We start from the raw sequence: 25,776 nt of genomic DNA on the forward strand, positions 1-25,776 counted from the left end.
AGTTGTTCTTGCTTTTTTAAACAAAAAAAACAGCAATCATTTTTATATTTTCCCATTTTTGTATTATTGCTATTAGTATTAGTGTTAGTGACATCTTAATGAAAAACCTTGAGGCATGATTCAGAACATGATTCTGAGTTGATATCAAGTGGAATTTTGTAACGCAAAAATATAGAAACGAAAATAATTCAAAAAATACCATGAATTTTGTGACAGAGAATTCCAGTTGATATTTACTCAGAATCATGGTTTGATTCATCCCTCAGTATCCGTTACGATGTCACTAGTACCCTGTATTTGTATGTTTTGTTTGTGTGTAATATAGTATATTTCATTTGATTTGAAAAATAATATATGATAAGGTTTATCAAGATTCGTCTTTCGCGACATTTTAATTGAACAGAGATTTTGTGGGGTTAACAGAAATATAAGTCAAAAAAGAAAGATTTCCCTGAAATTCATCCTAATAGTGATGTTAAGAAAATAGCCGTGGTCGTATGCCGTGGTAAGCAAACTCTTAGGACAAATTGGCATACGACAACGAGTATCTTCACACCTAATTTACACACATATATACATAACGGTCAAACACATAACCCTCCTTTTTGCTTCGCCGCATTCGAGTAAAAACTGAGGACAATAATGTCGTTAATAAGAGTATCTAGATGGACAGAAAACGCCTGATAATATTTACATATCAAATGCGCACGAACTTAGAAGTGCTATTATGTTTAAGTATTACCATTGATATGATGTGGTTTCCAAGATTTGTGCCCGATTAAGGGCTACAGCTTTGCCCCCTGTAACATCGTAATTAAACATAGTTGACAAGGAGTGAGTGTACTACACAGATCTGTCTACCCCTTTAGGGATACAGGCATGATGGTGTGTTACGTTGTATTTTTCTCACATAAGAATTTTGTTGCTTGCTTCTCACTTTCACTCATGAGCCGTGGTAGCCCAGTTGGTAAAATGCTTGCCTCTCACTTTGTGGTCGCAGGTTCGAATCCAACACAAGCCCAATATACCATGTTATAGGGGGTAAACCTATTGCCCTTAATCGGGCTCATCTTGGAAACCACGTCATATCAATGGTAACACTTCAACATAATAGCACTTCGAAGTTTGTGCGCATTTGATATCTAAATATTATCAGGCGTTTTTGATTTTCGAATTTGTTTTCGAACTCATGTTTGGATCATAAATGAGTATCACATGGTCAACGGTGAAGGAAAACATCGTGAGAAAACCCACATTCCCGAGAAATGCATATTCGAAAGTATGTGACCTAACCTGTATTGGGCTGGTTTTCCCTTCGCAGGGTGGAAGCTCAAATAGAGAAAACCCTTGTAAAAAACCGAACCTGTCAAATCTTCAGGTTAGGTAAGCGGACCTTAAGTACGAAAAATATAGAGTATAGAGTATTTATTATGTTAACTTTAGTTTTACTTTTAGGTATTTCGTTTTTGTTGCACCATCCCGCATCCAAGTTTGTAAATGTTTATTTCCTTTTGGTGGTTGCCTGGAAGAAATTGCTCTAGAGCAATAAGGCCGCCCAAATTGTACTGTATTCATGTGTTATGTCTGATTGTTTATATGTAATTCTGTTCAATAAAGTATATTTGATTTGATTTGATTTGAAAAATAAGCAGCTGAATAAGTATTTTTCATGCGATTCCAATGCAGCATTGAAGCTATTTGTGGCACCAGCTGTTATGTAGTTCAGTTAACTATTTTTTCTTTGTTCTATAGACAACTATTTTTCTCTACAATTAAGCGTGAGAATTAATTGTTACCTACCATTGTTTTCATAATATAATATGAACACGAAGTATAATTCCAATAATTCCTTCACAATGCTATTCTTATTAGCTTATATAGTAAGTAAGTAAAATATTAAAAAAAAATAAAAAAAATACCAACCATAATTTTTCTAATAAGATTTTTTTACCACACGACCACGAGCTCTAGTTGTTAGAGCGCTAGGTTCACGATCTGGAGGTCACAGTTCGATTCTCGATGAAAACGTTGTTGAAATCACTTTGTGAGAATGTCCAATTGTATATTTAAATAAAATCATTAGTGCAAGTCCGGTACCGGGTTTTTTTTTTAAAGAGGGGGAGATGCCTTATGCGTGCCAGTCACACGAACGGCTGGGTTATGTGGGACTCGTACCCACTAAAACCCCATCTGCACTACGGACAGCAGACACAGTGGTCCGCACCTTTGTTGGTTGTTAGTTTACCTAATTTATTGCTCCTAAATCTATTCCTTAAGTCGTTATTTATTTATACATACATACATAAACTCACGCCTATTTCCCACCGGGGTAAGCAGAGACTATAGAATTCCATTTGCTTCGATCCTGACACACTTCTCTTGCCTCCTCCACACTCATCAATCGCTTCATACACGCACGCCGGTTCAGAGTAGATCGTATTGAACCTTTTCTAAGGACATCTCCAATTTGATCATTGTAAGTCCTTCTCGGTCTTCCTCTGCCAGCCCTACCATCAACTTTCGCTTTATATACCGCTTTTGCAATTCTATTGTCCTTCATCCGCTCAACGTGTCCAAACCAACCTAACATTCCCCTCTCAATCCTAGTCACTATATCGTCTTTTACACCACATCTCTGTCATTCATTTATAATTTATCATTATCAATTTAAGAGCCGCGCTCTTGTCGGTGCAGCATTTCCATGCTACTTTTATATATAATAAAATCTATAATATATATTACCGGGGTTTGGGGTAACTCCGTCATACCTCCAAAAATTAGAGCTTAAAATCTGACTCATCATCAGGCTTCATACATCTTTTCCAGATGACTTATGCAGTGTCTACTAACTTAGGAAATTAAATACTGTGTCACATTTCCTAGAAAAATATGTATTATTACTTGTTAGCAACTGTTCTATATAATTTTCCAGAACAATAGAATATAATTTCTTTCTTTAGGTATTTAAATAACAAATATAATTATCTGAAAACAATTATTAGTATATAAGTAGTATATAAAGGAAAAACATTTATGCGTTTAACTGGCAGTACGTGTTAAACTATCCACGTTGTAGTGTTTTTTTTTTCTTTTTTTAAAATGGATGTGACGTCAGTTAATCCTATTTTGAAATTCAATTCCAATCAAGTAGAGGAAGTTCGTAAATTATTCAATTATCACGATGTGAATAAGTTATACCAGGATCTCGATATTTTAGAAGATTGGATTAGGAAGCAGAATCATTTCACTGTGAGAGAGTTTGGTAAGACACACACATAAACTCACGCACTGACTAAGCAGAGACTACTAATTCCATTTGCTTCGATCCTGACACACTTCTCTTGCTTCCTCCACATTTATCTGACATTTCATACATTATTATTATTATTTGAAAGTTTTGAGGGCCGGACCGAATGCAGCCCGCGAGGTCACTGCGACCTTGACAGATCTATTGTGACCTTAAATCCCTACATTTAAATATCCTCCTCTAGACCGATCCGTTCGAATAGATCCAACATCTTTTTGGGAGAAAGCTCCATGACTTCCTGGGGGTCCATTATGTGGCCCCCAAGTGTACGGCTTCTACTATGTATGAGAGCCTTACAGCTGCATAGCAGATGTAGTGGCGTCTCATCTTCCCCTAAGCAGAATCTGCATAGAGGAGACTCGGTCAGCTCCATTCTGTGTAGGTGCTTATTGAGTCTACAATGCCCCGTGAGGGCCCGTATCAACAACCTAACCTGCCCCCTAGTGAGAGTAAGGATTTTTTCATACATGCACGCTGATTCAGAGTAGATCGTACTAAAACTTTTCCCAATTTGGTCACAGTACATCCTTCTAGGTCTTCCTCTGCCAGCCTTAACGATAACCTTCGCCTTAGATGTTAGATACATCTTTCGTGATCATATTATCCTTCATCCGCTCTATGTGTCCAAAGCAACTTATCATTTCCTTCTCAATCTTAGTCACTATACATATTATTATATCATCATATTTTACACCACATCTCTGTCTTTCTTATCACACTGTTTCTTACTCTATTCGATCAGAGAAGTTAGAGATGATAGAGGTGTGTTGTTAGATTGGCAGGAAGAGGAAATGCCCGAAAACCAGCGCTGGATGGCGCCATAGCATGACTCCATCATAGCACAAGCTGATCCATTTCCTTTTGCCCGAATACGTAATGTTCGTAATTACCTAGTATTTTTATTCTAGATGTTATTGTTGTGTGAATGAATGGAAGAGGAATAAATGTTGTGCTGACTGCACCTAGCATGGGATAAGGGCAGAAGGATGATGTTCTATCAGAGATGTAAGAAATCTCTTTTAGGTGTTTGTGGACAGCATAGTAGTAAAGCAAGGGGGAGGCCTTTGCCTGGTATGGGCTGGTTTAAGGTCAGACAGGCAGTCGCTTTTGTAAAAACGGGACCTGCCAAATCTTCAGGTTAAGCAATCGGACCCTGTGAAAACGGAATAACGCTAGGGAGATAATGAGGTGATGGTGGGGTGATGGTGACTGCTAGTAAGAGTAAGGGAAAAGAGGGAAATATTGAGAGTTATTGAGGATAGACGAGGCAAGATGATTGGACACTTAATAAGACATGACGAATTTATTACAAACATCATAGAAGGTAAGCTATGGGAAGGGGAAGACCAAGAAGAGCTTACATGGAACAGATCAAAGAAAAGGTGAACGTCGTGTCTTATAAGGAAGTGAAGGAATTGGTCTTTGATAGGCAAGAATGGAAAATGCTACACCGACTAGAGCGTAGCTCTTAAATTAGTGATGGGATGTTGAGGTGATAACATGACTATATTCCAATTGGGGTAGTCAGATGTGCATCCATCATAAGATGAACTTCTTCCTTTATCGTGTGAATTGTGAGGTGGATTACCAACCCCGTCAACCCTGGTGTCAGGGTTATTACTGAGCCGCCATAGGCCCCTGACAGGGCTCATGTAACGATTACGTACTTACATCAGTAAGTAATAACCGGGACCAACGGCTTAACGTTAATGAAGCACGGATCATCTTACATTTTGGACAATCAGGTGATCAGCCACAAGATGAACTAAATACTATAAATACTTTTATTTATTAACTTGTTACAGATAGAGGATATTTAGAGAGATATCTCCTAGCCAATAAGGGTTCCGTGGAGAGAACCAAGAAACGCTTGGACCGGCTGTGTACCTTGAGAAACTTACTTCCCGAATTAACACAAAACTTTAACATAAAACACGAATTTGATGCTTTGTTTCGATGCACGTAAGTTTCTCATACTCACCAACTTGTGATCTTGCTGGATAATGCTCCGTCTCTTCATCATGATGAAGGGAGGGTGCCTCAATATACCAGTCTTCTCTTCGGTTTTCTGCCTTTCAGAAACCTGATACCGATGGCGTCGTCTACGATTTCCCTCATTCAGCATATTTTATCGCTATTGACACACTAGAATTAATTGACATTCTTTCAAATATAATCCTCTCAGATGACGCCCTGAGTCGAGGTTCGCGCAAAACTGGGCACCCTCAAGCCTGTTGTCTTGAATTTTGTACCGGGTGAGAGCTCTCAGCACTCCCCATTTGTCCGGCCAAGTCATGTCATGTAGTAGTTATGTAATCATTTTCTTTTCAGTCGTCAGTGTGTCCTGCCAAAACCAACGAAAGATCACTACAGGGTTCTTATATCTGAAGTTCATAACGCTGAGGATTACGAGAATGCTGAACTTTTACACTTCTATCGATATGCCATTGTGGTGAGTAATTCCTTATGGGTTGGGCAGACAAATAATCAAATACAAATAGCAAACACTGTTAATAGAAAGTCCTAAGATGGAGATGATGAACCTTATGGTTCGTTGTTTAAAAAAACTCTTTATTGCAATCACTTTGTGATCCCTAGTTTGGTTAGGACATTACAGGCTGATCACCTGATCGTTCAAAAAGTAAGATGAACCGTGCTTCGGAAGGCACGTTAAGCCGTTGGTCCCGGTTACTACTTACTAATGTAAGTAAGTAGGCGTTACATGAGCCATGTCAGGGGCCTTTGGCGGCTCAATAGTAACTCTGACACCAGGGTTGATGAGGTTGGTAATTCACCTCACAAACCCACACGATAGAAGAAGATTGCAAAGTTTTTAATTTGTATAATTATTTTCTTCAGTTTATAGAGTACATGCTCTGTCACGACCATAATGCTGGAATAGAGTTTATAATGGATAACCGACGGATGTCGTTGGGGGTGTTAGCTAAAATGAACCCTTTGGTAGTACACAAGGCGTTCACTTTAATGGTTTGTATTAAGTCTTTTTTTTTTATCAGCCTATATACGTCCCACTGCTGGGCACAGGCCTCCCCTCAATCAGCCGGAGGGGGTTGTATTAAGTACTTAATTATATTCCATTCTCAACAACATCAATCGTAGTCTAGTGGTTAGAGCGTTGGGCTCACGATCTGGAGATCCGGGTTCGATTCCTGATAGGACATTGTCGAAATCACTTTGTGAGACTGTCCTTTGTTTGCCAAGGACTTTGCAGGCTTGAATCACCTTATTGTCCATAAAAGTAAGATGATTCCGTGCGTCGGAAGGCAGGCTAAGCCCTGGGTTCCGGGCTACTAGCCCAAATACCTCCACCAACCCGCAGTGGAGCAGTGTGGTGGAGTATGCTCCATACCCTCTCCGGTGAATTAAAGGGAGGCCTGTGCCTAGCAGTGGGGCGTGGGCAGTAGGTTGTTTATATTATGTATATTCTCTTCTAACTTAAGAAGACCACATATCATACTTTTATTGCCGGAATCACTCAAGAATAAGTGCGAATTTCTTCACATAATTTGTGTGATACGACAACATCGTTTGACGTGACTCAAACGTGCGTTAACTATTTGGTCAGACAAATGGGGAGCGCTAAGGGTTCTCACGCGGTACAAAATTTAAGACAATAGGCTTGAAGGTTCCCAGCTGGGAACCTCGGCTCAAGGCATCGTCTATTGGGAAAAACTAATTGACATTCGGCAGGTAGCCGGTGGCTATAAGCGCTGAACGAGGAAAATTGTCGACCTGGCCGACGGGGTCGTCCACAACAGCACTGTGTGGGAGAATGTCCCTGAAACTCATTCTGATTACACCTTCTGAAATGGTCTATTTATTTATGCGTTACACTTGTATACTTGGAGTTTGAACACCGTCTACATATAAAAATAGGGTCAGGTAAGGTCGTATGGTAAGGTTACACATTTTATTCCTTGTACCTACGAATAAATAATAAGTCCCTTGTATGGTCCATTGAAGTTACACCTACGAACTAAGGCATTCATTCATTTGTTCCAGGAAGCCTACGGCCTCCGCCTAAAAACCCTGCACATAATAAGCAGCTCCAAATTCCTGGATACTCTGGTCTCCATCATGAAGCAGGGTATGAGTACTAAGCTCGGTAGCAGGATACAGATCCACACCAATGTGGAGTCCTTGCACCGGTTCATTGCTGCTGACATCCTGCCCGAAGACTATGGTGGCCATGAGAAGAGCATCGCTGAACTGACAGGTAAGTACAGGAAAAAGACGGGCTACCTGTTCATACATTTATTTAAATTAATTCAAGTCATCAATAAGGCTCACAGCATATGGGTCACCAACCACACGATACCAAACTCGGCTCAGTTACTTTTCAAAGAAAAGAAGACAGACAGGTACATTACATTCAAGACAGGACAGAAACCACACGGAAATCAATACACAGAAAAAAAGAAAAAAGAAAACCAAGATCGAAAATTATTAACAAAAAAAATTCATTAAAATAAATGATGAATTGATTAACAAAAAAAAGAAGAAAAACAAATTAAAATCATAAAAATAATAATAATAACCGGGAATACTATAATAGATGGTTCGTTTTTGACGTGACTTATTATAGATTTGCCGCAGATGGCATTAACTACTTGGTCGGACAAATGGAAAGCGCTGAAGGCTCTCACCCGGTACAACGTTTTAGACAACAGGCCTGAGGGTGCCCATTTGGGCGCGAACCTCGGCTCAGGGCGTTGTCTGAAAAATATTGAATATATTAATGGTCTGAAGTTGATGTTAAGAAAAATTGCTAAATATAAACTTTAATATTAAGTTTAATTTTCCATTATTCAAGATAGTTAAGTACTTAAGTAATTATTCAGATAATTTTATGCAAAACAATATATAGAATTAGGTAATAAATAAATAAATAATAATGTATCATCGTACAAAACAATGGAGTCTAAATATAATATCTAGAAACTTTTGAATATTAAGAATGACAACGCTGACATTACTAATTAAATTCAAATTCAAATTCAAATATATTTATTTCAGACATTAACACATCCATAGGGGTTAGTATGAAAGGCAACTTAATAGCTAATGTTAACTTAACAATATACTTATAAATAAGAGCTGGGTTTTGGTAATATATGAGCCTTTGTCCAGTGCTCAAAAAATGAACCCTGGGCGCAGGCCGCTACAATTTTTAGGAGGCTGTTGCCGCTGCCACGCACCCTGCATTAATTAAATATTAAGTAAGTCGTTTTGTGTTTGTAGTAAGTCTAAGTAGTTTAGGCTGTCCGCCTACAACGTTTAGGGTGGTTTGCCTAATATCATTGCTATTATTAGAGTGACAAAGGTTCGATTTCCGGTTCAAGCTCTAAACCACTAGGTTCGCCTTTTGAGTTTGTATTCGTGTTTGGATCATAGATAGTCGATATCACGTGGTTTCCAGGTTTTGTGCCCGGTTAATAGCTAAAAACTCGCGTCCTATTACATGGGATGTGAGAGGATGTACTAAAAATAAACCAAGAATTCCTTTGCCTACCTTTTGGTGCTACGTTCAGTTATTTTTTTTAGGGTTCCGCGTCTAAAAATGAAAAAAAAAAACGGAATCCTTACAGGATCACTTTACACATTTTATCCATCCGTCTCTCTGTTAAGATCATTTTTCTAAGGAAAGAAAAGAAAGAAAGTTTTTGTTATTATTAGAGTAAAAATGAAAGTATTTATTTTTCTCGGGAACACAATACAGTGGTTTCAAGATGAAATTAACATTATAATACTTATGTCTGCAGTTGCATGTAATTGTAAAAAAAAATCAAGCGGCTTTATCAATGCAATCCGAAGAAACAAGCCTTGTTTTCTAACACTTCGCAGTCGTTGTACTATCACAAAAACTATACATCATCACCAGCCCATTAACGTCCCCACTGCTGGAGCACGGGCCTTCCCTATGGATGGATAGGGAGATCGGGCCTTAAACCACCACGCGGGCCCAGTGCGGATTGGTGGTTATTAACGACTGCTAATGCAGCCGGGACCAACGACTTAACGTGCCTTCCGAAGCATGGAGGAGCTCGAGATAAAAACTTTTTTTTTTTCTGTGGTCACCTATCCTATGACCGGCCTTTGCGAAAGTCGCTTAACTTCAACAATCGTAGACCGAGCGCGTTAACCGCTGCGCCACCGAGCTCCTCCAACCAACAGACAATACATGTGGGATATAGAAATAACACGGGATATTCTAAATATCTTTACTCCTTATATTTTAACAAAATCCTCTAACCCGACCGTCATCGCACCATAGACATGCCTTTTCTTACTTTTTAAAACTGCCTTACGTCCCATTCATTAACCATCCTCCTTTCATACCATAAACAATCAAATTCCCATTCTTTCTCACTTTCCTACATACATTAATATTTTAGTTCTGTGCAATAAAGTATATTTGATTTGATTTGATTTGATTTGATTAATTATATAGTATAACTTTGGCGGCCTTATTGCTCTAGAGCTATTTTTTCCACAACCAGTATACAAACATTTACTTACTAAAATTTGACGCAGGATGGAGACAATATTTTACCAACGGCAAAGTCAATACCTTAGAGATATTTACTTCGTTAATTAACAGTAGTTTGTACGGAACCGTCGGTGCGCGAGTTCGACTCACACTTGACCGGCTTTTTTTTTCAGTGGATCTGTTCAAAGAGATGAGTTCAGACAAGCAAGTAGCGTGGATGAAGTACGTGGAAGGAGTGAGCACAGATGAAGCCTGCAGGCTGTCTGGTGACTTCAACGAGGAGTATATGGGAATGCCAGGGTCCTTCAAGACGTTGTGTGTTGATTGATATCTTCCTATGTTGCTGTTTTTTTACTGAATCAGCGTAATTCAACGCAATTACCGTGGATAAACTTGTCGATGGTCAATTTACATTTTTGAATCTACGTCATTATATTCAGGTATAAATAACAAGTGATGTAATAATTAGAAGAACACATTTGACACAAGGCATTTTTATCATTTAGGTAACCATTAATCGTATATAAGTAATATTTTTTCTCACTATTACTTGTGTCTTTTTGAAATTAATATATATTTTGAACAAAACACATTTTTTTATTTGTTTCCTTCTACGAATAAACTTTAACGGCAAGTAATTAATAATAATAATAATTAATAATTGATTGAATTTATTTTGTAATTAATTGGAATTTCTTTGAAATATTTCTCTTCAAAATCAGCTAAATAATTATTTGTTGTGGACGATAAAAACAACTCAACAGTAACACCTGATCAGCAAATAAATAGTTTTATAATCTAGGTATATGTTTAAAATAATAAACAGTCATCTTCACTAATTTAAGATCCACGCTCTTGTCTGTGTAGCATTCTCCATTCTTGTCTATTAAAGGCCAATTCTTTCTCTTCCTTACAAGACACGACGTTCACCTTTTCTTTAATCTGTTCCATGTAAGCTCTTCTTGGTTTTCCCATCCTCTCTTCCCATGTACCTTACCTTTTATGATGTTTTTAATAAATTCGTCGTGTCTTATTATGTGTCCAGTTATCCTGCCTCTTCTGTCCTCAATAACAATCAAACAGTCATAAAAATATTATTCAGTCAGCAGGGGTGTCTGCTCCCCCCCTCCCTGACCTGACACCAGGGTTGATGGGGTTTTTTTTTTTTAACTAGTGCCCCTGGCGAAAGGATAGGCAGGGTCCTTATTAATGCTACATACAGACTTATGCTTCTATTCTATATTCTCTACTTTGCCCGCAATAGGGCCCTACACTGCGCTTCACTTTCATTCCGAGTCTCTATTAACATACCAGTTCTCGCATTTATGCCTCTCGCACTTTTATCCATCATCTTTCATTCCGTCATTCCTACGGCCCTATTCTACGTTTATTTTTAGGAGTTCGGTACACAGGGGATTTCTTTTTATTTCGAGAAATTTTACACGCAATTTATTAAATGTATTATTACAACTTATATTCTAGCAATGACTTAATACTAACAATTTGCTTCTTATGTTAAATCTTAGGTCTAATTTCTTAAGTCGAGTGTTTTCTAATGACTAACAAAGTATACATCATTATACAGTTTAATCATTTTTTCTTATCTATTTCTATTGTTTACTATTTTAACTATTTTTATTACATAATTGACAAATGGGGGAGGCCTTTGCTCAGCAGTGGGATCATATAGGCTAATAATAATAATAATAATAATTGACAAATGGTCCACAGTATTTCTTATCTCTAATTAGGTGTTCTAAGTTGCACACAGGGTTGATGGGGTTAGTAATCCACCTCACAACCCTCACGATAGTCAATCAGTCAGCATGAAAACAATAGTGATGGACAGCGAGATAGAGTGATGAGGAAAACTGAAAGTTGAATAGACAGATGAGGAGATAACATGAAAAGAGACTTATTTGACCGAAATGAGAATTACTTAAACAATGAAAAATTATTTTATTTTAGTTTCGTAATTTTAGTGGCTTTAGTAAACGGCCTCCGTGGTCCAGTGGTTGAGCGTTGGGCTCACGATCCGGTACTGGGTTCGATTCCCGGTAGGGACATATCACAAAAATTACTTTGTGGTCCCTAGCTTGGTTAGGGCATTACAGGCTGATCACCTGATTGTCCGAAAGTAAGACGATCCGTGCTTCGGAAGGCACGTTTAGCCGTCTGTCCTGGTTACTACTACTGATGTAAGTACGTAGTCGTTATATGAGTCATGTCCTTTGGCGGCTCAATAGTAACCCTGAGACCAGGGTTGATGAGGTTGGTACTCCACCTCACAACCCACACGATAGAAGAAGAAGAAGTAACTTTGTCACTTTATTATTTTTCAAAAGTAAAAAATAAATATTGTAACGATAAGGATAAGACGTTAACACAATTTTTATTTTTTTAGAAACCCAATAAAATTTACAAGTTTTCAATTTACCGTATGCTGTCATACATTATTTATGGGTCAACTTTATTAAGAGTTCCGCTTTTTCAGCAGAAAAAAAGCGAATTTTGCAGTGAGCTGCTGTTTTAAAAACAAATTAAAACTTTAAAAGCAAACAGTTTACATTCACTATTCTGGATTACATTTAAAAAAATCGACGTAAAGAAGACATCAATTGCTGCTACGTCATTAAAAACAAATGAAAATAGAAAATATCTTAAAAATAAAAAAATCTTAGCAATGCTATTTTTTTGTAATAGTGCTGTAATAAGTTTCTTTCTTCTTTCACATTCATTCGATCCATTGTATGTAAAACTGTCGTCTAAGTCGCTTTATAGATAAAACCACGTAAGCGTGTTTTTGAAAAATCACAGTCAGATGTGATTTTTGGAGCCGTGATAGCCTAGTTGGCAGAACGCTTGCCTCTCACTTTGAGGTCGCAGGTTCGAATCCAGCACAGGCAGGAACTTTCTAACCCGCAAAGGAAAAGCCAGTCTAATACAGGTTAGGTTAGGCTTTCCTTTCCACCGCTGTGGATTTGGGCTAACCCAATGATTGTCGAATTTGTTTTCGGATTATAAATGATTATCAAATCCACAGCGGTGGAAAGGAAAGCCTAACCTAACCTGTATTAGACTGGCTTTTCCTTTGCGGGTTAGAAGGTCAGACAAGTAGTCGTTTATGTAAAAAACCGAACCTGTCAAATCAGAGGACCCTGTGAAAAACGGGATAATGCTCTGGAGAAGATGATGACATTCGGTTGTGATTTTTGTTAAAAAAAGCTTCGCAATTGACACGCTAGTTTCAATGCATGTAAATGTCGTCACAATCTTTACTAGCATTGAAATTAATTGAAAAAAAACCGGGTTTTTTTTTGTAGAAAATGACATCAAAACGTGATTTTTTAAAAACGCACTTACGTGGTTTTCATTCGGCTACGACATGAAGTGCGTCGCAATAAAAAACGTTTCGCATCGAGACTCATTCGCACTACATTATCAAAGTGTCTAGTAATACAACGTCCGCGTGGACATAGCATAAAAAAACTGCATTGCATTCGACTTACTTTGGTCACCTTTTGTACTAAAAACTTTATAAGCACCTTTTTAAAAAATCACTTTCAAATGTAATATTTTCTTCAATAAAATGAGACTACATACCTTGACCTAGGATTGAAACTAACTTATCGAAGATTTTTTAATTAAATTTTTCTAAAAGGAGCTTGGTTTTACTATAAAGCGACGTTTTGGTGTGCGCAAGCCCTAAGTGTGCGTGTATTTTTTCTACACATACAGTCGGGAACGCCGCTTTAGATTACAAAAAAAATCGGTGTGCGAAAAATAAAACAATGCTTAACTTTTTTAATAAAACTTGATACTTATTTGTAAAAACGACACTTTTGTAGTTAAAATTTAAGAAAAGTGAGTTCGAGATCAGACGTGCGTTTGGATTTTAAAATTAAATAAATATAAAGAACTTTACGTAAAGGTAAGTTGAAAAAAAAGTGGATAAATACATAATACTTACAGGCTTTCCAAAAGTCTGGAACCAAATAATACGCCCCAAATATGGAACCGACTTACAAATAAATAAATAATAATAATACATTTATTACACATAATCTACAGCAATAACAAAAATAAATTAAATATAATAAAAAATTATATATTTCAATTAAATTCAAATCACATTAATGTTATTAATACAAATTAACAATAGGTACATACTTATGGGTGAGCAGAGACTATGGAATTACATTTGCTTCAATCCTGACACATTTCTCTTGCTTCCTCCACGTTCATCAATCGTTTCATACACGCACGCCGGTTCAGAGTAGATAATACTGAACCTTTTCTAAGGAAATCTCCAATTTCTTTCTGCTAGGTCTTCCTCCACCAATGGCTTAACGTGCCTTTCGAAGCGCGAATCATCTTATTTATGGACAATCAGGTGACAAGCCTGCAATGTCCTAACCAAACTAGGGATCACAAAGTGATTTTTGTGATATGTCCCCATCGGGATTCGAACCCAGAACCGTACTTCAGCTTATGGATAAGTATTGCATTGTGAAGAGCCATCCTCCCTTCTTGCGAGATATATTGGCTACTAAAAACTGCATGCATTGCCCTATTGACTAAATTACCCAATTTCACTCTCCTTTCTATATCTTCATCACATTTACCATCCCTTTTTAGATGATTTTTGATTTCTGATTTCTTGTAAAAATTGTTTCCAAATACACAACATGATTATTGTTATAATCAATAAAAGGTATTACGCATTGGAAGTTCACATTTTAGGCAATGTCCAGAATCCCAGACTCTATGTAATACAGAATAGTTTAATAGTTTTTATTTTGGTGCAATAAAGTGTATTTGTATTGTATTGTATTGTAATAGATGCTCTTCACCCCGGAAGAGATATTGCGTGATGACCAGCCATATCCTGAGTCAAACCGTGCGTGTTAAACTGAAAGCTTTTTCTGAAAACGCTTTATCTCCACCATAAGCCGTGGTAACCCAGTTGGAAGAACATTTGACTCTCACCTTACGCTCTTTGGCTCACGATCTGGAGGTCCAGGTTCGATTCCTGATGGGAACATTATCGAAAAACTATCCTTTGTTTGGTAAGGAGTTTGCAAGCTTGAATCACCTGATTGTCCAAAAAGTTAAGATACTTCTGCTTCGGAGGACATTTTAAGCCGTTGGCCCGGCTATTAGCCGTAGAAACACTTCCATCAAGACCCAGTAGAGCAGCGTAGGGGAGTATGCTCCATACCCCATCCGGTTGATTGAGGGGAGGCCTGTGCCCAGCAGTGGGACGTATATAGGTTGCTTATGTTTATGTTTAACTCTCACTTTTTCTGTTTCAGATGTCGTACAAGGAAGGCTGTCATCCAATCTTCCCGTACACCGCACAAGAGAAACAGGAGATACGGAAAGAGTTAGGACTGAAAGAGAGCACGATACAGGAGGGGATGGATTCCATCTTGGAATGGTTTGAAAAACAACCACATTTGATTGACGCTGGACTACCAGGTAAATACATCGTCGCCTTAAAGTTAACATCACCACGTAAACACCTTCTTGAAAAAAAAGAAAGTTATTTTTTTGTTTTTCTTCAACAAAAGCTCGATGTCCATCACTTTTTTCTTTAATTAAAAGATTTGAGTGCGTTTTACCACGATCCAGACTGTTTTAAAGCAGTGATGTGGTTTTAAGGTGGAGTATGCAACCTCAACATACATACATACATACATAAACTCACGCCCGTATTCCCCGAAGGGGTGGGCAGAACTACAAATAATCAAGAAACTATTTGCAGCCACTTTTGATACATAGTCCTAAGGTTCAGAATGATGAACCGTATGATGATAGGGGATCAGCCTATCGCTCTTACAGATGATCCATCATGTTCGACAGGACGCTGTCCCTTTGTCGCCTTTTACGACATGCACGGGAAGATAGACAGCTGAACGCGAAACTGAAATGCAATGCTGAACTGAAATGCAACCTCAAAAAGTGCCTATTCACTCTTGCCTTGAAAATCTCCAAATTATACCTATCGGGGAACAATTACGTATAAAGAGAATTCCATTCTTGAGCAGTTCCCATAATGAAGGAAGAAGAGTGTTCGAAGAAGAGGAATGTCAACCACATATGGATGGAATCCCTCAACGCGCCGTATCGATGGCTTAACCTGCCTTCCGAAACACGAATCATTTTACTTTCTCGGGTGCTACTAACTCAACTAGGGATCACAAAAACTTCTTCTATCATGTGAATTTATTGTAAGGTGCATTCCAAACTTCATCTCATCATCAACTTCATCTAGCGATGACCCTAACACCATAAAGTCACGACAAAGATGATTCAATAGAGCTGTCAAATACTCTTGACATGGCTGTAATGTAATAAATACGTACTACCATACATCTATAAGTATTACCGGACACAGTACTTACTCTTTTTTTTTTTGACGTGACTTATTGTAGATTTGCCGCAGATGACATTAACTACTTGGCCGGACGAATGGGGAGCTGAAGGCTCTACGTCACAGTACTAACAATTAAGCCGTGAGGACTTAAAGTGTCAATCTTACTTTCGGAAAATTGGATTATCAACCTGTAATATCCTGACCAAATAAGGGATCACAAAGTGATTATTGCGATATATCGTCACCTGCATTCGAACCTGGAACCTTCGGATCGTGAGTCCAATTCTCAACCACTGGACTGCGGTGGTCGTAATGAAATGTGCAGAGCCAATAGTTTATAAATTACAAGATAATTTCTAGTTGTAGTTTTTACTGTAATTATCTCAAAGGACTTCCTGTAAAAAGATGTCACGAGTTAAAGCCACGTAAAAGCACAATGTACTAATAATGGATAATCGTGTGAGAAAGGTCATTTTGCAACCTTTGTTTGCGAAATGTACTGTAAGATAAGCATTTTTTGTTCGCTCCAAGCACCTGGTTACGACCTCCGTGGTCCAGTGGTTGAGCGTTGGGCTTACGATCTGGAGGTCCCGGGTTCGAATCCCGGTGGGGACATATCACAAAAATCACTTTGTGATCCCTAGTTTGGTTAGGACATTACAGGCTGATCACCTGATTGTCCAAAAAGTAAGATGATCCGTGCTTCGGAAGGCACGTTAAGCAGTTGGTCCCGGTTACTACTTACTGATGTAAGTAGTAGTCGTTACATGAGCCATGTCAGGGGCCTTTGGCGGCTCAATAATAACCCTGACACTAGGATTGATGGGGTTGGTAATTCACCTCACAACTCACACGATAGAAGAAGAAGACCTGGTTACAAACTTATCTTCATGTCTTAGAACCACCGCGCCCAACCACTGCCCATTTTCTTCGATTCTGCTCCGCATCACCCTAATCCTGTGTTAGTTACAGCTTCCGTTTAATGACTAAGAGCCCGAGCCAAGATTCGAACCCGTGACACGGTGTAGCAGCGTCTACTAATACTGAGAGAGATGATTCAACTCATTATTCTGAGTTAATATCAAGTGGAATTTTACATCGCAAAAGTATAAATAGAAAATAATTAAAAAAAAAATGATATTTGCGACGGAAAAATCCGATTGATATCAACTCAGAATCATGGTCTGAATCATCCCCCTCAGTATTCGTTACGACGTCATTAACACCCTGTATAAGTCAAGCGTTCTCCAGGGCAGAGCTTCACGGAGTCTGTTGAGTTTAGTTTATGCTTTTTGTAATTTATTTCCAGATCGGGATTTCGTTGAAAGAATGCTGCTAAACGCCAAAGGCTCCATAGAGAAGGCAAAAAGAAGAATAGACAACATTTACAAGTTCAGATATTTGACTCCAGAGCTTGTCCAGAACAGAGAAAACCATCTTGATACTGACATATATAGATTTTAGTGAGTATATTTATTGTTCTTACGTTAATTTTTTTTTTATGTGACTTCTTATCTTTGATGCCATCTGAGGCAAATCTAACACATAAAAAAAGAGGGAATAGACTCGTTGGTTTCTATACTCTTTATTTCTTTAAAATACAAAGGAAATTTCGATATGACGTAACGTATACATGAAGCATACGCGAGCTTATCCCTAATTGGGATTTCTTCCAGCTAACCTGGGACAGCCTAAACTACTTAGACTTACCACAAACACAAAACGACTTACTTAATATTTAATTAGTAATGTCAGCGTTGTCATTCTTAATATTCAAAAGTTTCTAGATATTTTATTTAGACTCCATTGTTTTGTACGATGATACATTATTATTTATTTATTTATTACCTAATTCTATATATTGTTTTGCATAAAATTATCTGAATAATTACTTAAGTAACTATCTTGAATAATGGAAAATTAATATTAAAGTTTATATTTAGCAATTTTTTTTAACATCAACTTCAGACCATTATATACATATATTCAATATTTTTCAGACGACGCCCTGAGCCGAGGTTCGCGCCCAAATGGGCACCCTCAGGCCTGTTGTCTTAAACGTTGTACCGGGTGAGAGCTTTCAGCGCTCCTCATTTGCCCGGCAAATCTACAATAAGTCACGTCAAAAAATAATAAAATAAAGGCGTTTCCAATCTCTTTTTTCTATTCCATGACCTGACCTGACCTGACCTTATCTCAAAGCGTGCGTCCTTAATGTGATTAATTATTGGTTACAAATATTATTCTATTTTACGCTTGTGTACACATCTTCAATTACTGGTATCCCTGAAATTATTTCTGAAGCAAAGGAGCAAACATGCTTTGGGAATACCAGGGTCTAACTTTAAATTCCTTAGTTCCCACTAATACATTTTACTCGACCATTATAGACGGCGATACGGCTCACCACCTATCACGTTGGTCTAACAGAAAGCTCGATGGGGTGTGCGTATGTATTTCATCATGGATGAACCTGTGACTACCCCAATTGGGATATAGGCGTGAGCTTTTGTCATGTTATTATTTATATAAATTATCGCCTAAGAAATATTAATTGTGGAGTTTGTGACGGCAAAAACTAACCTCATCAACCCTAGTGTCAGGGTTACTATTGAGCCGACAATGTCCCCTGACATAGCTCATGTAACGACTACATATTTACTTAAGTAACTAGACGGGACCGAGAGTTTAACGTGCCCCTCGAAGTCTGAATCATGCTATTCTCGGACAAAACCGGTGAGCAGTTTGCAATATCAAATTCAAATTCAAATTAAATTCAAATTCAAAAATATCTTTATTCAGTAGGTAACATAGTTACACTTTGAATCGTCAATTTTTACATAACGAACGTCTCATCCGCCTAAAACTACTGCAGCTTCTCACAACCTGTATAGTGTATCCTGAACAAATTAGTGATCACAAAATGTTTTATAATATTTTCACATCGGGATTCAAACCCTTGACCTCGACCATGACCTTGTTTCATCCCTGACTCTTTCAAATATAGTATCAGGTCACTGAGGACCTTCCAGGCTACATTATTAAAAATTAATACAGATGGCGTTGTACAGATATAACGTGATAATTACCTATTTTCTCATTACTCGTGTACATATTTATATTCAAAAATATAAATATAATTGTTGCTTGATATTTAGATCACTTGAGAACATTTGAGGAGCTCGGTGGCGCAGCGGTAAACGCGCTCGGTCTGCGATTTTTGAAGTTAACCAACTTTCGCAAAGGCCGGTCATAGGATGGGTGACCACAAAAAATAAAATCAATCTCGAGCTCCTCCGTGCTTCGGAACGCACGTTAAGCCGTTGGTCCCGGCTGCATTAGCAGTCGTTAATAACCAGCAATCCGCACTGGGCCCGCGTGGTGGTTTAAGGCCCGATCTCCCTATCCATTCATAGGGAAGGCCCGTGCCCCAGCATTGGGGACGTTAATGGGCTGGTGATGATGATTTGGATCACATTATGTGTATTATAATTATATATCTACTTATATTGCTTCTCTTTATTATGATCAGAATAATAATGGGTGGAAGATATAATTGTGCCTGGGTGTATTAAAAAGTGTCATCATTTATACCCAAAAGCAAAGATAAAAGGTGCATAATATATAATAATTAGTGATGTTCCGAATATCCGTATCCGTATCCGCGGATATCCGAGATAAAAGAAAAATCCGTATCCGTGTCCGTTACTTTTCACGCGGATCTTTTACGGATCTTTTTCAGGTGATTAAGTAGAATTATTAAATAAAAAACTATAAAATTCCATTCAGATTGTTTTTATTTCTTAAAATCAAATATTTGGCACCTTTATATTGCAAACATTTAGATAGATAGATCTTTATAATGAAAGCAAGATAAAATATCACTTTTATAACAATGAAATAACTAAAACTTTAATATTTTTTTTAAGAAAATAAAGATCCGTATCAGTATCCGTATCCGCGGAAATACATTTTTAACGATCCGGCACATCACTAATAATAATATATTATGTTATTCATACATTCATTAAACGAAGGAATATCCTTACAGCGCCATCTATACTGTTTTTGAGAAACTTAGCCTGGAAAGTCCCTACTTTAATATTTTTTAGCCTCCTCTTGTCTAAGTTATAATTACTTGCAAATTTTTCATTGTTTAATTTGTGATTAGTCATTATGGCGCACGATTATAAAATTAAACAATAACTTAATTTATACATAAAGAAAATATTCTCAAGAACATGGAATAATTTTTAGAAACGATTTTTTTTATTGGCGGTGTTAAGTAGTATTTTATTTTTAAAAGTGTATTAATCTTAATGTGTTCACGTCTGTGTTTTTTATAGATCCGGTTGTTTTTTTCTAGCCTATTATGTCCCACGGCTGAGTAAAGGCCTCCACCTGCTTGTCATTGCACACACACACCCACACACACACACACACACACACACACACACACACACACACACACACACACACAATTAAAACACATAACGGGTTCTTACCGCGTTTAAATGTGGATATGAGACTCCCGATATTTCGACACTGTTGCAAGTGCAATGATCACGGGATGACTGATGAGATTGGAGTGGAGTAGGTAGATCCATAACTAGGAACATTACATAAGCTTACGACTATATCCCAATTGGGGTAGTCAGATGTACATCCATCGCAAGATGAACTAAGTACCCACCCACACCTCACTGAGATTTCTATTAGACCAACGTGATAGGTGCGCCGTATCGCCGTCTATAATGGCCGAGACAACTGCGTTAGTGAAAACTGCACAAAATTAAATTAATAAAGGATATTCGATAAGTATAGTACCTTCTGTAAATATTTCATCATCATCATCACCAGCCCATTAACGTCCCCACTGCTGGGGCACGGGCCTTCCCTATGTATGGATAGGGAGATCGGGCCTTAAACCATCACGCGGGCCCAGTGCGGATTGATGGTTATTAACGACTGCTAATGCAGCCGGGGCCAACGGCTTAACGTGCCTTCAGAAGCGTGCCTTCTGTAAATATTTAGTAGTTTATATTTATATGTCTAAAATGAATCGTGGTAGCCCAGTTGGTAGAACGCTTGCCTCTCACTTTTGTAAGGACTTTTAAATTTCTGTCTAAATTTGACGTGTGTTCCGTAAATTTTATGCTAGTCGAGTACCCGTCCCTTTCTTTCGCAGCGGATAAGAACAAGACAGGTAGAACTTAAAATAAAATTAGATGGTGTGTAGAAGAATCGGCACCATTTATTTGGTATCGCATTAAGATGGATGGGTTTGTGACGTATGTTACTGGCCGATGGCTAGTTACATGCATGCTATCACGTGTGTACTGACTATCAAAATGTCTACATTCATAATTAAAACACATAATAACGGGTTCTTACCGCGTTTAAAGCAGGGATATGAGACTCCCGATCACGTGCCATGATCGCGGGATGAGTCATCCCGTTATTATATGTTTTAATTATGATAATAACCGCGTAAACTTAAAACAATGTATGTCTATATTCGTTTTTTTTTCAGCCAACAAGCCACTTGTCCCGAACTTTATAACCTTAAGAGGGTAACTGTCATCCAGATTACAGATTCCGATCCAAATTCCTTTGACCTTGAAGTGTTGATAAAAACCTCTATTTTGGTAAGTTGTAATCATTTATACTATAAACAAATAAACTCACATTCGCTAAGGAGTTATTCTAAAAGAGCTTATCGTAAAACGTATACATTAACTTATGTAAATAGTATATAAGTCATCATCACCAGCCCATTAACGTCCCCACTGCTGGGGCACGGGCCTTCCCTATGGATGGATAGGGGGAATAGTATATAAGTATGTTCCCTCAAATAAAGATGTTATGGCTGTTCAAATAAAGTGCAAAAATGGTTATTCAGTGTCTTTACACCGCGTCGGCGTCGCTTGTGAGAAGATGCGACGCAGATACATTTTAACAGAGATTGGTTGTCTATTAGTTATATGAGGTCTATGACTAAAGGGTTTAAAATGACCACACCACAACACACACATAATAATAATATATTATTTTTATATATATTTTTTATTTATTTATATATATATATATAAATAAATAAAATATAATAATAATAATATATATATTAATAATAATATATATATTTATATATATATATATATATATTTACTTGACATTTGTTGACATTGCGCACTTCCTTTTATATGCGAAACGTCTAATTGCAATATTGCTTTTTAGATACCTACATTGCTTAATTATTTTTTATAAGTTTAGATTTTTCGATAGTAAGATGATCCTTACAGTACACTCCACCACGCTGATCCATTGTGGATTATTATAATAATGAAACATTAAGATACTTATGTTTTTTACAGCTTGGAGATATAAGATTAAAGTGCGACTATTTCTTGGGAGATATTTGGGTTTTGGATCTCACTAACGCAACCTTTGGACACTTGCTGCGAGTAAATCCTTTGATATTCACTAAGGCGTCTCGATTATTTTTAGTAAGTATTATACACCTACTTTCATACTTACAAATACCGTAATAAGAAAAAGTGCTGGAAAGAGTTGAAGAAAAGAGAATCATATTGAAGACTATAGAGAACCGGAGAGGAAATATGATTGGCCACCTGATACGACACGATTCATTTATAACAACCATTATAGAAGGAAAAATTGAAGGGAAGAGAGGAAGGGGTAGACCTAGGAGAACATTTATGAAACAAATAAAAGAGAAGATGCAGGTCGTGTCGTATCGGGAGGTGAAGGTTTTGGCGGGAAGAAGAGAGGAATGGCGGTTACTCCACCAACAAGAGCGCAGCTCTTAAATACAGAGAGAGAATAAGAAAAAGTGCTGGACCTGAAAATTCACAAGTTTATTTGTAACATTATTATTATACAGGCCGAGTCAAAGAAGTGGAACAGTGGAGAAGTGTGTTAGTACACCCTGTATGTTTAAATCCGAGATCAATGGTATTTATTTGTATTTTCCAGGATGGCATCGGGATAAGGCTGTATGCGGGTCATATAATAGGGGCACCGTCGTATGCGCAGCAACTGATGCAATTCTTCAGAAAGTTCGCCAGCCCCAAACTAGCGGATCGGGTCGTGTTTCACGACAACCTTGAAGATTTGTACAAATATGTTCCGAAGAAGTATCTCCCGAAAGACTATGGAGGAGACCAACCTAGCTTCGAGTACTTCAAAGGTATGAAGGTTCAAAGGTTGAATAGACTAGTTTCCAACTAGTCAAATCAGTTACTTTTAACTAAACGTCAAAACACGAAATTACTATGGAATTACTATGTTTGGTGCTCCACCTCACAACCCACACGGTAGAAGAAGACTATGGAATTTGTATGAAAAAAGCACACTGTGACGTCATCGAAAAACATGACAAAATGTCGGACTTATTATTAAGTTTTTCTTGAATTTTATAGAAAAAAGAAAATGTTTAAAGAATTTTTAGATCTGTCTTTATATAGTAATCAGAATGTCATAATTTATCTTTGACTTAGGAAACTACCCAATTCTCCATAAATATCGTATAAACGTCCCACTGCTGGGCACAGGACTCGCCTCAATAAACCAAAGGTCGTATGATGGTAGGGTTAAGTGGCAACTCGCACGTGGTAAAATGTGTTTACATGTTTAGTATCTTTTAAGATCCCTGCAAGGTGGACCGATCACCTCCTGAAGGTCGCGGGAAACCGTTGGATGCGGAACAAAACAAGAGACCGGTCATTGTGGCGAGTCTTGGGGGAAGCTTATGTCCAGCAGTGGAAGATTTCCAGCTGGTGATGATGATGATGTTCATGATAACGTTTTAAAGTAAGGCTAAGACAAAGGTGCTCTAAACCGGCGAGCATGCACGAAGTCTTTGATGAGAGTGGAATAAGCGAAGATGGTGTATCATGGTCATAGTAAGTGGAATTCAATGGTGTCTGCCTACCCAGGAAATAGGCACGTTCTTATGTACATAACATAAAATGCCTATATACGTCCCACTGCTGGGCACAGGCCTCCCCTCAATCAACCGGAGGGGGTATGGAGCATACTCCACCACGCTGCTCCACTGCGGGTTGGTGGAGGTGTTTTTACGGCTAAAAGCCGGGACCAACGGCTTAACGTGCCCTCCGAAGCACGGAATCATCTTACTTTTTCAGACAATCAGGTGATTCAAGCCTGAAAAGTCCTTACCAAACAAAGGACAGTCTCACAAAGTGATTTCGACAATGTCCCCATCGGGAATCGAACCCGGACCTCCAGATCGTGAGCCTAACGCTCTAACCACTAGACCACGGAGGCGTTCTTATGTATGTGTAGACTTTTCTTGCAGCTTCTTTTCCCCGGCTATACAGGTTGTGAGAAGCTGCAGTACTACTGAATAAAGATATTTCTGAATTTCAATTTGTGTGATGAAGATTTTTATAATTATATTTCAGAAAAGTACCTGAGCGTGTTACGGTCAGAAGATACGAAAAAGTTCGTAGTGGAGGTCGCCAAACAAATGTCTGATGAATCCAAAAGACCAGACGCCAGCATTCATGATGAATATCTCAGTGGATCATTTAAGAAACTGGACTTAGACTAGAGGAAGAAATTGCAATTTTATAACAAAACCAAGTCGGGCTGTGGTGTCTTACCATGGTTATGGGTAACAAATAAAAAGTACAAATTGGTACTTTGGTAATGCACAGCACGCAAGGATGATTGCACATCTGCACACCCTGGACACTTCATAAAAACATCTCTTTTTACACAGATACTTTACATTTACGTCCATACGATTGAAGATCAAGCTCAAGCACCAAAGACCAAGACCAAGCTCAAGGACCAAAGACCAAGACCAAGGAGGGGGAGGGGGCGGGGGGCAAACCTAGCTAAGCCGTTGATGGAGAGCGGAGACATCGTGAAGAAACCCACATTCCCAAGAAATATATTGAGATATGTGACCTATATGGGGCTGGTTTTCCCTTCGCGGGTTAGAAGGTCAGACAGGCAGTCGCTTCTGTAAAGAACTGGACCTGTCAATTTTCAGGTTAGGTAAGCGGACCCTGTGATAAACGAGATAATGCTAGGGGGATGATAATGATGCGTTGTATTAGATGATAACATTGAGTTGTAACAATAATTTCTGTAAAAATCTATCAATCACCTAAGACAAACGCGTATGTATTTCAATCCTACACGAAATGCACTTTGTCTACAAATAAAGCTATCAGTTGTCCCTATCATTGTTGTCTACATATTTCGATATGCTTTTGTTCCCAAGGGGATTGCCATCTTTCCCTGACCACTTGTCTTAGTGAGAGCGGTAAGCGATATTCTATGAGGGAATTTCCAGGTTCCTTAATAAATTTATAGATGGCACTGTGCAACGTTGCCTTCGTTCTTCTTCTTTTATCGTGTGGATTATGAAGTGGATTTCCAACCTCATCAACCTTGGTGTCAGGGATACTATTGAGCCGCCAAAGGCCCCTGACATGGCTCATGTAACGACTACTTACTTACATCAGTATGTAGTAACCGGGACCAATGGCTTAACGTGCCTTCCTAAGCACGGATCATCTTACT

General features: G+C 38.1%; 2 protein-coding genes across 2 annotated transcripts; both read left to right on the forward strand.

The window, feature by feature from the left end:
• The first annotated feature begins 3,061 nt into the window (after positions 1–3,061).
• On the forward strand, positions 3,062–10,316 carry LOC126376411 (clavesin-1-like). Its single transcript, XM_050023738.1, has 6 exons — positions 3,062–3,262; positions 5,113–5,269; positions 5,639–5,759; positions 6,167–6,295; positions 7,331–7,544; positions 9,992–10,316. Exons 1-6 carry the CDS (start codon positions 3,100–3,102, stop codon positions 10,144–10,146), a joined length of 939 nt encoding a protein of 312 aa, XP_049879695.1. The 5' UTR covers positions 3,062–3,099; the 3' UTR covers positions 10,147–10,316.
• A 2,956-nt stretch (positions 10,317–13,272) lies between these two features.
• LOC126376288 (uncharacterized) lies at positions 13,273–25,776 on the forward strand. Its single transcript, XM_050023606.1, has 7 exons — positions 13,273–13,749; positions 15,134–15,299; positions 17,507–17,660; positions 21,731–21,845; positions 22,572–22,703; positions 23,194–23,407; positions 24,645–25,776. Exons 2-7 carry the CDS (start codon positions 15,134–15,136, stop codon positions 24,791–24,793), a joined length of 930 nt encoding a protein of 309 aa, XP_049879563.1. The 5' UTR covers positions 13,273–13,749; the 3' UTR covers positions 24,794–25,776.

This window comes from Pectinophora gossypiella, chromosome 20 (assembly GCF_024362695.1).
Source record: "Pectinophora gossypiella chromosome 20, ilPecGoss1.1, whole genome shotgun sequence".
Taxonomy (NCBI): Eukaryota; Metazoa; Arthropoda; class Insecta; order Lepidoptera; family Gelechiidae; genus Pectinophora; species Pectinophora gossypiella.